Below are 13272 nucleotides of genomic sequence, written 5' to 3'. Positions count from 1 at the left end.
TAATAATCATCCAGTTGAAAACCCAACCATTGGATTAAAGGCATAATTACAAGACTTATGGTTTGTGATTAATAATAATTTTATGTTGCTCTTTTTTGTTAACCCCATGAAGACATTTATTATGTACACACACACAAACGCATACATACATACATACTCTCTGCTATTTGGATATTAGCTCGCACTAAGAAGGATTTAAAATCCCATCAAAGCAGCAAATACATGGATTTTCCAGGGGCACTAGGGGGCACTTGAGACATCACCAATGCGTTCATATGCTAATAAGAGCTATTGAAATTAATGACATCTACCAATGAACACCATAAACAATATACTACTAGCCCTAAGAAATTGGTGGGCTGTGCTATTAAATAATTAAAAGACAAGGGGCTTGGAATAACAGTAGGTGTGAACATTTTTAATGGTTACTATTACTATTAGTTCCTCTCCCACACATTTTTTTGATGCAATTGTTGAGAAAGTCAAGGTAAGTGGAAGTGGAAGTATTTTATATGTTGATTGTCTGTCTGTTTGACCCTTACAGGAATAGAAAGGAAAATGTACATTAGACAAAACAAACCAAATCATTTGTCATTTATTTAATGTGGTTACTTTACTTTTTTTATTCTTGATCAAGATTTACTTTACTTAAGGGTAAAAGGTATGTCATTAGGGTAGATTCAATCATTTGATTAAGTAACCGCAAGATCCGTGACACTCAGTTGAGAAATGACTTTTGGGCTCCAACGCTTTCATAAAAGGTTACTGTAAAAGGAATAAACATTGTGTTATTCTTCTACTGTTGTGTAAATTGTTCAAAATAATGCAAATAAATATTTAGATCTACACTTAAGGACTATTTAAAACTTGCTTAATTATTGAATGTATAAAATGATGACTATGGTTGTTAACTCTTACTACTTTTGGACATTTGACCTTCTGATTTTTAAGTCTCAATGTTGTCATAATTGGTGGATTTAATCGCAAATATCAGTGTCTTTATAAAAGCTATCCGCTTGTGTCATGGCCTTTTAATACGCATGGTTTCCAGAACAGCATAACGCGAGATTAATCTGCACTGCTCCTTCTGTTAAAACTTGCCTATGGTCTATCAGATGGAAGCTTAGCACCAGCATATGCCCGCTGCACTGATCCGGTGATTGATGACAGCTGGTTACCGAACAATTTGCATAATTATGGATATATTGCTCAGACGGCTCATACAATAAAAAAACAAATCCATCTGGCCTTTTGGGAGCATCCTAATCATTCTTACCCCACCAAACTTTCAGATCTACTTAACTGACTTGCTCATGTAACAGAAAAGAAATTCAGTGAATGTTTTTCGTGGAGTTACGCTTGGACCCTCATCTTAAGTGCATGTATTGGTAGGACTCGTCTAGTGCTGTGCGATATGTAAAAAAAAAAAAAAGTACTTTCACAATTTTGATATGCCACGAAATAATGAATTTCAATTTTTGGGGTGAAAAATTCTACAACTATTATGAGAGCTCCTCATCATTCAATTTAAAATGAATCAATTTTGAAATGCCCTGCCATGATCATCAAATACGATTAAAATTGAATCAACTAGGTTGAAATTGCCTTATAGCCATTTTGTTTTGATCATTCTCTTTCATTTTCCAGATATGCCTCTCCATGTCCGTCGCAGTAGTGATCCTTCCCTGGTTGGTCTTCCATCTGCGGAAATCTCAATTGCTAAAGAAGAACCATCCAGAAAGGACCCAAGTCGCTGGACCACAACGGCTGGTTCCCAAAAGTTTAACCACAAGCCACACATAAACCCTGGCACCAACAGCCTTGAACGAAAGGTAAAAATCGACCTCAAATATTCCGTGCTTTAAAAGCCAAACTATAGCACAATTCCCAACTGGATGAGTGTGTTCAATTTTAGATTGCTTGGTACCACACACTTTTTTTCAAGCATTACAACATCCCCTCTGAAGTGAAAGTTCTGCATTTAGACTTAGTAGAATTGAATTAAAATCCTCTAAAATCCAGCAGTGACTATTTTTGACTTTGGACATGTCTTTTTTTGACAAGCAGAATTTGCAGCTTGACTTGTTAACATATGAAGCTTCAAAAGGATCTTACTGTGAAGTTCCGCCCTGAAAATAAGACTAAAAAATGTTGCCTGTGCCTGAGATACCAATTAACGTTAAAAAATGACAATGCACACACGCAGTATAGGCAGGCCTTTACTTGTAGTTGAGGGGACAATTCAGTACACACGATGTGACAAGGCAACCCTCCATGCGATTAGTGCGTCTTGCAGCATCATCTGATAATCCTTTTTAAAGACACTCCAGTTGTCAGAGCCATAACGTTAACAACACACTTCCAAGCTAAGAGAGGAGAAACAGCTATTAAGCCTTTCATTTTGGTAAAGAACGTGCCCTTTCTGGCTTGTGTCACAGCGACTCCAGATGTGCTTGGGAGACTGAAAGAAAGAGCAAAGCCGCAGCATAAGCTTTCTTTTGGTAGTTTGTTGATACCATTGTTGTACCCTCCACTAATCTGTTGTTTCTACTTAGATGGTGTATGTACTAATTTACTACAACTACTAAAATTCCAAAGTAGAAAATTTCAACTTGGAATGAAACACCAGAACAGCAATACAAATCAGAAAATATGGAATGTGGGGACTCGATTGCACCCCTTATTTTAAACGAGGCTTGTGAATATTAAGATTTTGACAAATATAAGATGAATATGAATATCCCAATTACATACTGTACAATAAGTATTCAGAATTGCCATCAAGCTAAGAAATTGAGCTCAAATACAAACTGCTTCCACTGAGCATCCTTGATGTTGTTTTAATTGGAGACCACCTGTGGTAAATTCAGTTCTTCGGACATTTGAAATGCGCACACCTGACCATTGCAGGTGACCCTACAGTTAGTTGACAGTGCATGTCACCACACAAACCAAGCATGAGGTCGAGGGGTTTGTTTTAAGGCAGACATTTAGACATGGGTGCAGCAAAATTCTGCCATATCCAAGGGATAATAAATTATATGTTACTTAAGTAGTCAGTCCGTCCGTTAGTTAGTAGTGACTTAACTAGTTTATCCATAAAACGGCTCCATTTTAGGATAACGCAACACCAGCATGTGTTGTCAGATGGGAACATCCAAATGAATTTGGGCAATTTAAATTCACTTAAATAATTAACCAGGCATTAAGAAAATAGGTGCTATTTGTCAAGCACAATAAAGTCACTCTAAGTTCCACTGACTTTGGATCCCCAACATTATTTTAATATGATTTATTCTACATCTTTTCCTTTTATTATGTGTTGTTTTATGGAATATTAGTGAAGTCATTATGTTGTATAGGGAAAATAGAGGCCTGCTAGACTATGAGGTAGAGCCTGCACTTCCCCTGAACTGTCACGGCACATTTAACCCTGCTAAGACCTAGAGTGCTCCACCGGTTTAGATTTCTCCCTGATAATGTCAGCTTCCTTGTGTGTGGGTTTTTATATTGTCCGCTGTCCATTTTGCTTTGGCTTTTGTGTTTCTTATACAAGTGTGCATCATTGTTTGTTAAATAGTTAGGCATCTCATTAAATTTACTACAGACGAACTCTCATTGGGAGCTTTTGGAGCAAAAGACTGGGATTGAAATGATGAGGGGACTCAGAAAATGCTAACTGTCTGGGACAGTCTGTCACTAGAGTTAATGGAATATGTCAAATGTTTTTATTTTTTATTTTTTTCAAAGGGCAGAGGAACCCATAACTACAGGAGTCTTCCACGAAATGCAAGTGGCCATACCACCCAATTTCAAAGAGAGATGACCAGATCCTCGCTTAGTGCAAACCACCCAATGATAGACCATTGGCTTGATCGACAAGAACAGGTAAGGTGGTGTAGCAACTACTTTAAAACTCATGTTAGGTAGAAAATCTATTATAATATATACTGTAGCTCTTTAGCACAATGTATATACGATACCCCAGGAATGACGAGTCATACACAAGGCTCCGTGACAATATGCCCCCAAACAGAGTTAGGCCAAAATCATGATCATGTGGTACTGGATCCTACTCCATCAACTTTAGCCCTGATTGTAATGTTTGACGTGCTATCAAATCTGTGAAGTATGCCTTATACCACTGAATTTTGCATGCATGTCTCCACCATTCATACTTTCATATTCTGTCTGCACTTTGTGATTGTCTCCCATAGCCACTAGTACCTGTAATGCTTCATTTGTCTAGGGGGAGGAAAGTGTTCCATTTGAAAGTTATCAAAAGTGACAGAGAGCTGTAGGCAGAATAGAAATGACCTCGGGGGGACCTTGAGTAATGACTTGACAGCCATGTCTTGTCCTTACCAGAGAAACCCACTCTGACCCATGTTGGAATTTTTTTTGGACATATTTTCAGATTCTCTTACCATTTAGAAATGGAAAAAGTCTCTCTCTTTCATTTTTATGAAAATCCTCAAATATTGCAACTTTTTAACATTGTATTTGATACAAATGACATCTAAGAAATGAAGACACTGTCGGTAAGGTCAAATAACAGAAAAGACAACACAAAATAGTTTTTTAGGTTCCTAACAGCCCCACGTTCTTGTCCAAATGAGTCACCTTGTCTGACATTTTCACCAGTGGCCGTGGTAACAGGCCTTCTGTTGTGTGGTTTGAGATACTTGCCGTAAATATCGTGGAGTATCCTACAAAGACAAAAAGTAAGATGTCAAATGCTGATGCATTTACATTCGTCTGAATAAGAATTGAAATAAAATAGTTAAAAGTAAATCCACACAGAATCTTGGTTATCTCCTGAAATATTGTGTGCGTGTGTCTTGTTTCGATCAAAATGCTTCATTGGGTGCAAAGTCCTCGCTATGCTTCTGCTTGTTAACGCACTAATTCTTGATTAGAGTTCATGTGTTCAGCTTTGCCCCGTCGAGTGAGAAATCACTTTCTCAATGAGAATAATGGAATAGGGTGGTGCCAGCTCATTACCCACAAATCACTGGGAGACGGGGTACCTTAGCTGAAGAGAATAATGACTTCAGGGAATAAAACTGGGGTGCCAGCCTCGATCCAAACCAATATGGACAACAAAGAGCAGATTTTATCTAGACAATAGAATAACTGTCCTCTAAAATATTTTTTTCTTTTTCTGTTATTACATTTTCGGTATATTTCAAGTTATTCACGTTGGCCAAAAATCTGGACTGAAGAATGCTCATCAGTGAAAGTTTCTCAAACATGGCATATTACAAACAACCATGTACGCACGAATCAAAATATATTAGCTTGAGTATTTTTATATAGTCTATATATAATGGCGGACATTTTTCTGATGTTTAGTGTCTTTATGGGTGTGGTCATTGGGTGAAAATATATCAGTAAATATCAGATTTTAAATAAACACTATTTTCTTGTTCCCTGCTGATTTTTAGTATATTTAGTCTACAATTTGGCAGTGCAGTAAGGTGTGACTCTTATTCATTGGAAGAAAAAATGTATTTAGCCGCATTTCATATCCAGACTATGGGCACTCTCATTGAAATTAACATTACTGATTCATTGATGCTCACTGACCTTCACAGCGTAAAAGATTGATTCAGCGTTTTAAGCACTGGAAAGAAGACTGTCCTCCTTCTTAATAAGCTCAAAATGATGATTAATCTCAGCGAAGCACCACCAAGCCCATTTTAATGCATTGGTAAAGACTCAGGATTCAGCTGAGTCTATCCGTTCCCAACATCCTCACCACAATGGGATTACCACTCCAGATCACCTCTCCATCACCTTAGCCAGGTGCCTAAAAACACAGTATCTTTTGAAGTTTTCTTTCATCCATCACAAACTCTAAATCATACCTTCATACGTAACTGGAGTGCCATTTGAATGTAAATTTCTATCTGAATTCTGGCTGGTACGCCTCCTCCTTTCTTGACTTTTCAATGGAAGACAGGCTCATGACAAAAATTCCAATAATAACTCAATCCATACTAATCTTTCCCTGATAAAACCACTCCTGGTTGAGTCCCGTGTGACCATTATAGATGAGGTTTGTAAAAAATCTTGGTCACTCTGCCTGCTTAGGGTTATCCTATTGACCAGGTGATTGATTTAGGCCATATAATTAGCTGGTCTAATTACATCATAGTGCAATTTAAGAATGCAGTAGGCAAAGGCACAGATAACCCTGTCATTGATAGATCAGTCCAGACCTAATATATAAAACAGGCCAGGGTAAATTCTATATTCATGGAACAGGTTTGCCTCTCGAAAAAGATGCAAAGATTGTGTATGTAACGTAGCAGGAGACATAGAGGAAGATAAGCTTCCCTTTTCCCAAATTTTCAATAAACATCACTGTCTGTCTTTTAACCTTCCCTCCCATCTTCATGGCACCATTTCGCTCTTTGATGTGGACAAATGCAGCCCTACATCTCTGATTTAATTAGTGTAACTGCATTAGGAACCTGTCTGTCTCCGTAATTTGCCTGAAGTAAATCCTCAACAGAACATTCACAGGACAGGCTCTCTTTCCACATCAAATGCAGACAGATTTTAATTTGGTTGAGGTTAGAGAGGGGAATAACTAAAACACAAACCTAATTTGATACACTGTTAGTCTACCACTGCACAAACTTCAAATAAATTTAATGTCCTACATATCGCATAAACTAATCGCGAAAATATAAAAAACACTATAATGGATCTTTAAAGATTGATCATTGTCAAATTGTTAAACTGAGGAAAACAGTCACTCGGCTCACATATACAAATGTTTGTTTTGTTACATTCATACAGTAAATTTGCGGGTGCTAATGAATTTCTAATAATGTACATTGATAAGTTGCTCTTGAGTAGTTGTGATTATTTTATTTTAACACAAGATCAACCTCTTACTGCACACTCAAATAGCAATCGGTTTGAATTACGATAATTAAAGAAGATGAGGCAAATCCTCATGACATTTCACTAAATTCTATTTAGGGGCTCGTGTTGGAGGTAAATTGATTGTTATGGCCCTTTCATCCACTGATCACTCTCCGTCTTTGTGCATCCTTGTATAAGGTTCTCTTTTGGCAAAGATCAATATAACTTAGTGTCTTATAATCTTGGTTACCGTGACATATGGGTTGTTTTAATGGTGATGTCGTCCGAAAAAAGCCAGTAGTAAAGGAAGAAAGGGTTCAGGAAGGGAAAAAAATGTGGGGCTCTGTCTTTCTGTCCAACATTCATGTCTTAACCTAATGGTGTAAGGCACTTTGGAGGCTAATATAGTTTCATTGATAGTACTCATGAGTGATACTAGATCTAACAGTGCATTTTGAGTATGACTTAGCCTGGGAAATGTGATCCCCCTTAGGCTTGTTCATGCTCTAAAACATTAAAGCTGTAATTAAAATACTTTATTTCATCAAAACATGTGTGACCAGGCTTAGCAAAATGAGAAAGAGGTGAAACAGAGAGATTCTGAGATAAAAAGCAACATTTTTGGATTAAGTTCATTGAATGTTCCATTAACACATGTTTATCAATGCACGGGTCCATTATAATGAAACATAAAAAAAAGGTGTTCAAATTGTCTTTTGTAATAAGACGTGAAAAAATCATCTAATATATAATTGCTAATTTCCTTACTGTCTGTGTAAATATACACATGGGTAATGCCCAATTTATTGGCAACTGCAAAAATAAACAAAAACAATATAGATTCCCTATTGCTAAATTCATACTCATTTCATCAATTGTATTAGGTTGGCAATCATGATGTTTTAACTTAAAAAAATATATATTTTTACCTTGCGTCTTTGAAAATATTTCAAGAAACCCATGTTTTATAGCCTCACTTCCTCAAGTTCCCTCCATTGTTGTTTCCAAGACATTTCAACATCCTGCTCTTTGGCCACCATGGCTCTCCTTGGCACAGACTGGTCATTATAAATGAACGGAACATTCTGACAGAGAGGCCCGTTCAACACATGAAGTTGTCACACACACACACACGTACACACATGTGGACTTTACCCCTAGAGGGATACCCTGCCACTCTCCGTGACCTTTCACCTTTCTCCTTGTTAAGCCGTTGTTGCCTAAGACGGGCTCAGTAGGTAGTCTTCCCCCTCCCTGACATCTCTAACAGTGATGTGTTGCACTTGACCATGGCTAATGGCACAACTCACACATGCACTTACAGTGTTCCCTTTTTTCGCAAGTGTTGGGGTGGGGTTGGCTCCTCAACACTCCTAGTTCCATCCCCAAAGAGCAGCGGACTTTATTACACACAGGATTGTGTGGTGTATATATGCCTGCATGCCTGTGTGTCTATGTGTAAGGCATTATCCATCTTGACCAGACAGCTGCCACCTTCACTTCCTCTCCTCACAGTTTTCTAACCTACCAACCCATTTAATAGTTACACGACTTTGCACTTTGCGGCTTTGTCTCTTTCCCTCTTTTGCCTTTCTCACATCCTTCCTCACGAAAGCCTTAAAAAAGCCCATTCTGCTTCCCTTCCCAATGCCACGGAGACGGTGGATTTTTTTGAAGGATCGGGATTGATCTATAACCCCTCCTGCTCTATCGGATAAAGGACGTTGCCGGGCAAGTTAGGAGGGATGTTTATTAGGAGGATCTCAAAAAGGCAAAAGCGCAAGCATGGACACAGTGCAACTTGAATGTGAAAAGCTTTGTTCTTTCCGCCACTCCGCTTGTTACCATGGGACCAACAGGGTGCTAAAAGCACTTAAGGGAAGGGAGAAATGGAGGTTGCAGAGAGGAGATATTCAAAATAACTGGGAGAAAGAGGATAGTAGGGGCCATGGAAATTGAAGGAGAAAGAGGTGAATGTATATTTAGACTCCCCTCCTGTCAATCACTTCACAATAAAGACATGATAAGCACAGGTCGGCAGTTGATAGAAGGTGACCGTGGGATCAAAAGGAGAGCGTGACTAACAGTTCTTGAGCCACGAAGGGAGAATTTAGCAGGTCTCTTATGGATTTATGCTAAAGTCTAAATATAAGTCTTCCAGGTTTATAAGAGTGATATTTCTATTTGATAACCATGTTCAAGAATTACATCATGCTTGTTTCTTGACCACTGTTTTATAAATTTTCTTCTCCGTGATCATTAATATTGTTTCTCCTCACTTTTGACCAATCGTACAAATTGATAATGTGTAATGCTTCCGTCATATTCATGAGAATTATTTCAGTACCTTCATTTAGTACAAAACTGTCATGAAAATAACAATAACCATATGTCGATCTGGATGTTACTGATTGTGTTTATCAACCACTCTTGAATTGCTTCAAAATGTGGTAGAATTTGTAATATCCCAAAAATATATATTATTCCATTTATTTTCCGTACCGCTTACCCTCACAAGGGTCGTGATTCCACCCTGAATGTGTATATATATATATATATATATGAATGTGTGTGTATATATATATATATATATATATATATATGAATGTGTGTGTGTGTGTGTGTATATATATATATATATATATATATATATATATATATATATATATATATATATATATATATATATATATATATATATATACACATTCATATATATATATATATATATATATATACACATTCATATATATATATATATAAGTCCTTATTTTGCCTCCACTTTTCCTGGGCATACTCAGGAAATCAAGCACAAAAACTTTAAGACTTGGACAGCATCAATCTAAAATATATATATTTTTTCTTATATCTTTTCTTTTTCATCATATCATTTCCATTATATGTTTAATCCACGCTCACTTTTCTGATTGCAGGAAAAACTATATATGTTTAATGCACGCTCACTTCTCTGATTGCAGTAAAAACTATTGGTAGTGGTAGAGTGCCAGAATGCCCTGCTATTATGGTAATTGAACAAAAAAATTGCTTTTGAACTATCATTTTCTCTATATTTTCCTATGAGAGAATTCAATCGGCTCTCTGTGACTTAAGAATTCCCACAGGAGGCTAGGTCCTTTGTTACTTTCATACAATATGTATGAAAATAGCCAGTTCACCACTGGGTCCTTTTTAAAATGCTGGTTGAATAATAGCCTCACAGGCCAACCAGATTTTCAAATGACTGATAATTAAAGGTGTGCCTGGCTGGATGACTGATTCCTTTTCATACTTGAATGCTTCCAGAAGGTGATTTATCGGACAGGTCAGGTTAGCAGAGGTCCAACAGTAGACTGCTTATCCCACATCATCTCCAACTGAAATAAATAAGTAAGGGGCTGGGCTTATATGCATTACCCCGGTACATTGCTGTAGATATCATTGTCTCTGAAAGGTTTAAATCAATTTCCATAAAAAAACAGAGCTCTTTTGGACAGGTTTGACATTTCAGTAAAAAGAGAGAAAGAGGAGTGTGAAGGGTTACTAGGGGCAAAAGACCAAAAGGTTTGTGAAAGAGCGGATTTGTCGTCTGAACACTGATAAGATGAAATACACAAAAATGAAATTGCATTCTTTTTGCTCCACTTAAACAAAATATAGTGCTCATTGTGCTTATCACTTGGTTATTATAACTTTTTTTTCCATAATCACAAACAAATGCAGTTGATGGCAGTTATTAACAGTTATTAAATTGAAAGTCTTCTCGTATGTAATAGAGGTTTTTACTTGACCTACCAGGTAATTGATTCAAAAGCAATGGTAGCGATAAGTATTAATAAAAATGTATAGGAGGGTTATAGTATTTTCACAGCTTCTCTGAGTGCTATTCTAGTTTGTCACAATTTTTCCCTCTCATTCTTAGTTTTCCTTTTCCTCTATTGTTTTTAGGAGTTGGAAGAGACGAGGCCAACACGTGATCAAAGATTTGTAAGAACAGAACCAGTAGGAAGAGCTGATTCCTCATTGGAGCATTCACCAGTGTTAACTCTAGAGTGAGTGACCCCGCAACCTTTCTTTTGTATTCCATTTGTCTGCTGTGCTTTGCATAAATAAGACCAGAAGTGCATTTCTAAGATCACCGAATTAAAGAGATAAAAAAATAATCATGGAACACATACTACTTGCAAGATATAGAGATACTCTGGTCACTTGGCTTCATTTGTTTTCATGTCTTTATCTGAACAAATTAACCCCTAGTTCCATGATTCACACAATTTTCAATTAGACAGCATTTTGATCTTAATCACTTAATAGGAGTCTTGGTTTTGGTCCTTCCTCGATCCTGAGTTTTGCTGGGTGAAACCCATAAGGGATGACTTTGTCTCGATAATACGATGCAACTGCCACCAGTAAACGCTACGCTAACCTAATTCTCATAAATTTCACCACCTAACCATGTTGACATTGTCATTTTTACAACCATGCTTTTCAATAATCATGTTTTTTTGTATCATCTTTGTCCCCTGCTACAATCTCCCTCCCCCACTATTTCTCTCCCCACATTTATCATAATCTTGCAGAGCCATGCTGAAGACAGTTGAGGTGTCCAATACAGGAGGACCCCTGGGGATCCACGTATTGCCATTCAGTTCACAGGATGTCAGGTAAAAGAGGGGGTCTTGGCCTATCCAACTATCCCTACAATTGCTTTTGTCAATTCATTTTAGTTTTCACTGCCCCCAAAATAACCCATCTTTAGCCCACGATATTACTTTTCACAGGACTTTGAACCTGCCAAATGGGAATACAAATAGATTCAAGTAATTTTACTCTTGACTGCACTGTTTTTAAAGGCAGTTTTTTTTTCTTTTCTATTCTGGCTTTTGTCCTTGGTGATAGTATTATCTGTTCTTCCTTAAAAAAGTGATTCCGTTTTCTTCTTTTATTTATTTTCTACTTTTACCCAATACATACCGTCAGTTGCTGGGCTCAAGATACGCACTGTGTACCCAAGTTCATGGTTATTGCAGCAAAATCATAAAGGACAGAGGACGTTGCCAAATGTAATCAAACTAAAAGCTTGCCTATAACACTAATCCACACTGGTCGCCAAGATAGCATCAAGGTGAATGTGACTACTCAGCTTTACGCAACGGCAGACGGGGAAAATGAGTTGGAAAGACAGCATAAGGAGATGGAGTGGGATGACATTTGAAGTAGAGGGGCGTGGCTGGCATGATGATTGGACATGTGTCATTTATTTTGGGCCACTAATCCCATTGCTCCGCATAAACAAGTGTCGGGAAACTATATTTAGGTTTGATCTATTGTCATTGTTGTGCTCCGAGCTGTGACACCTTGAAATATCCTGTGTCAGAGAAGCAAAATTACAATTAAGCCCATGATATAATATTCATTTTAAGAGAATTTTGCTGACCGTGTAGAAGTGTGGTGATTTAATCCAATTTTCAATAAAAATAAAATGTGTAATCCTCCATGCAAGCTAACCTTTAAATTCATCTGAAACAACAGCTATCAAAGCCTTCTATAGGCTTCAGGCAGTATCAATTTTGACAATGGGACGACGATGCTAATGGCTCAGCCAAGTTAGGCTCTTTTCCTTTTGTTTGTGCAAAAACAAACAAGGCATTATGCTCAATGAACTGTCATATGTGTCTAGACGGCAACCACAGGGGTCAGGCAGCCAGCAAAATCGGACTGCAATCATAAAAATCCGAGTGATTCAGCTCAAGTACTCACCTTTCCGCATTGCTGATTGTACATTCAATCATCAATATGATCATTTTTTGTACATACATTTGTTATTTCAACACATAACAGGAATATATGAAATTAATTCTAAATCAAGACAAAATAATAACAAAAAAATGCCTAATGCATTTGATTTTTAGTATCAATAATAATAATTGAGTATATATAAAAGTGATCCTAAAGATATTTGATTAAATATTAAGCTAGCTGTACATACCCACCATCACAATAATAGTGCAGAGACAAAATGATCGTACAAACATGTCAAAGTCTTTCCACTGCATGGACACTGATCAGTGATTTAAGTCTCCTATTTTTGGGCTTTCTCACGTCAATTAAGGTTTACAAGTGCTCTAGGCAACACATTCTTTCAAGCTGCCAACTCTTACCCGGACAAGGCAGAATCATGTCTAATTCTAAGGCACCCACAATTAATCATGTGTTCAACACAGTTAAGATGACATGACAATGCGGTATATAACAGAGAAGAAGAGGATTGCGCCTTTGTTTAGACTTAACTTTGTATTTATTCTTACTTCAGATCATCAAGAACACCAATAACAACTTCAAACAATAAATCTTATGAATTGTGAAGGTTTACCTAAAGGCGCAATATGTTCGCTG

The 13272-nt window shown here is 37.2% G+C and overlaps 1 protein-coding gene across 2 annotated transcripts in view; it reads left to right on the top strand.

Annotated features, from left to right (window-relative positions):
• LOC144091577 (partitioning defective 3 homolog) overlaps window positions 1–13272 on the top strand; it is a 179810-nt gene that overhangs the window by 61246 nt on the left and 105292 nt on the right. For both annotated transcript variants that reach the window (XM_077624044.1, XM_077624043.1), the window contains exons 5-8: window positions 1648–1832; window positions 3751–3888; window positions 10825–10928; window positions 11457–11540. In XM_077624044.1, coding sequence (XP_077480170.1) covers window positions 1648–1832; window positions 3751–3888; window positions 10825–10928; window positions 11457–11540 — 511 coding nt within the window. The remainder of the gene's footprint in view (window positions 1–1647; window positions 1833–3750; window positions 3889–10824; window positions 10929–11456; window positions 11541–13272) is intronic.

The sequence above is a fragment of the Stigmatopora argus genome, chromosome 17 (assembly GCF_051989625.1).
Source record: "Stigmatopora argus isolate UIUO_Sarg chromosome 17, RoL_Sarg_1.0, whole genome shotgun sequence".
In the NCBI taxonomy this organism is placed as follows: Eukaryota; Metazoa; Chordata; class Actinopteri; order Syngnathiformes; family Syngnathidae; genus Stigmatopora; species Stigmatopora argus.
This window is presented reverse-complemented; position numbering and strand designations above follow the sequence as displayed.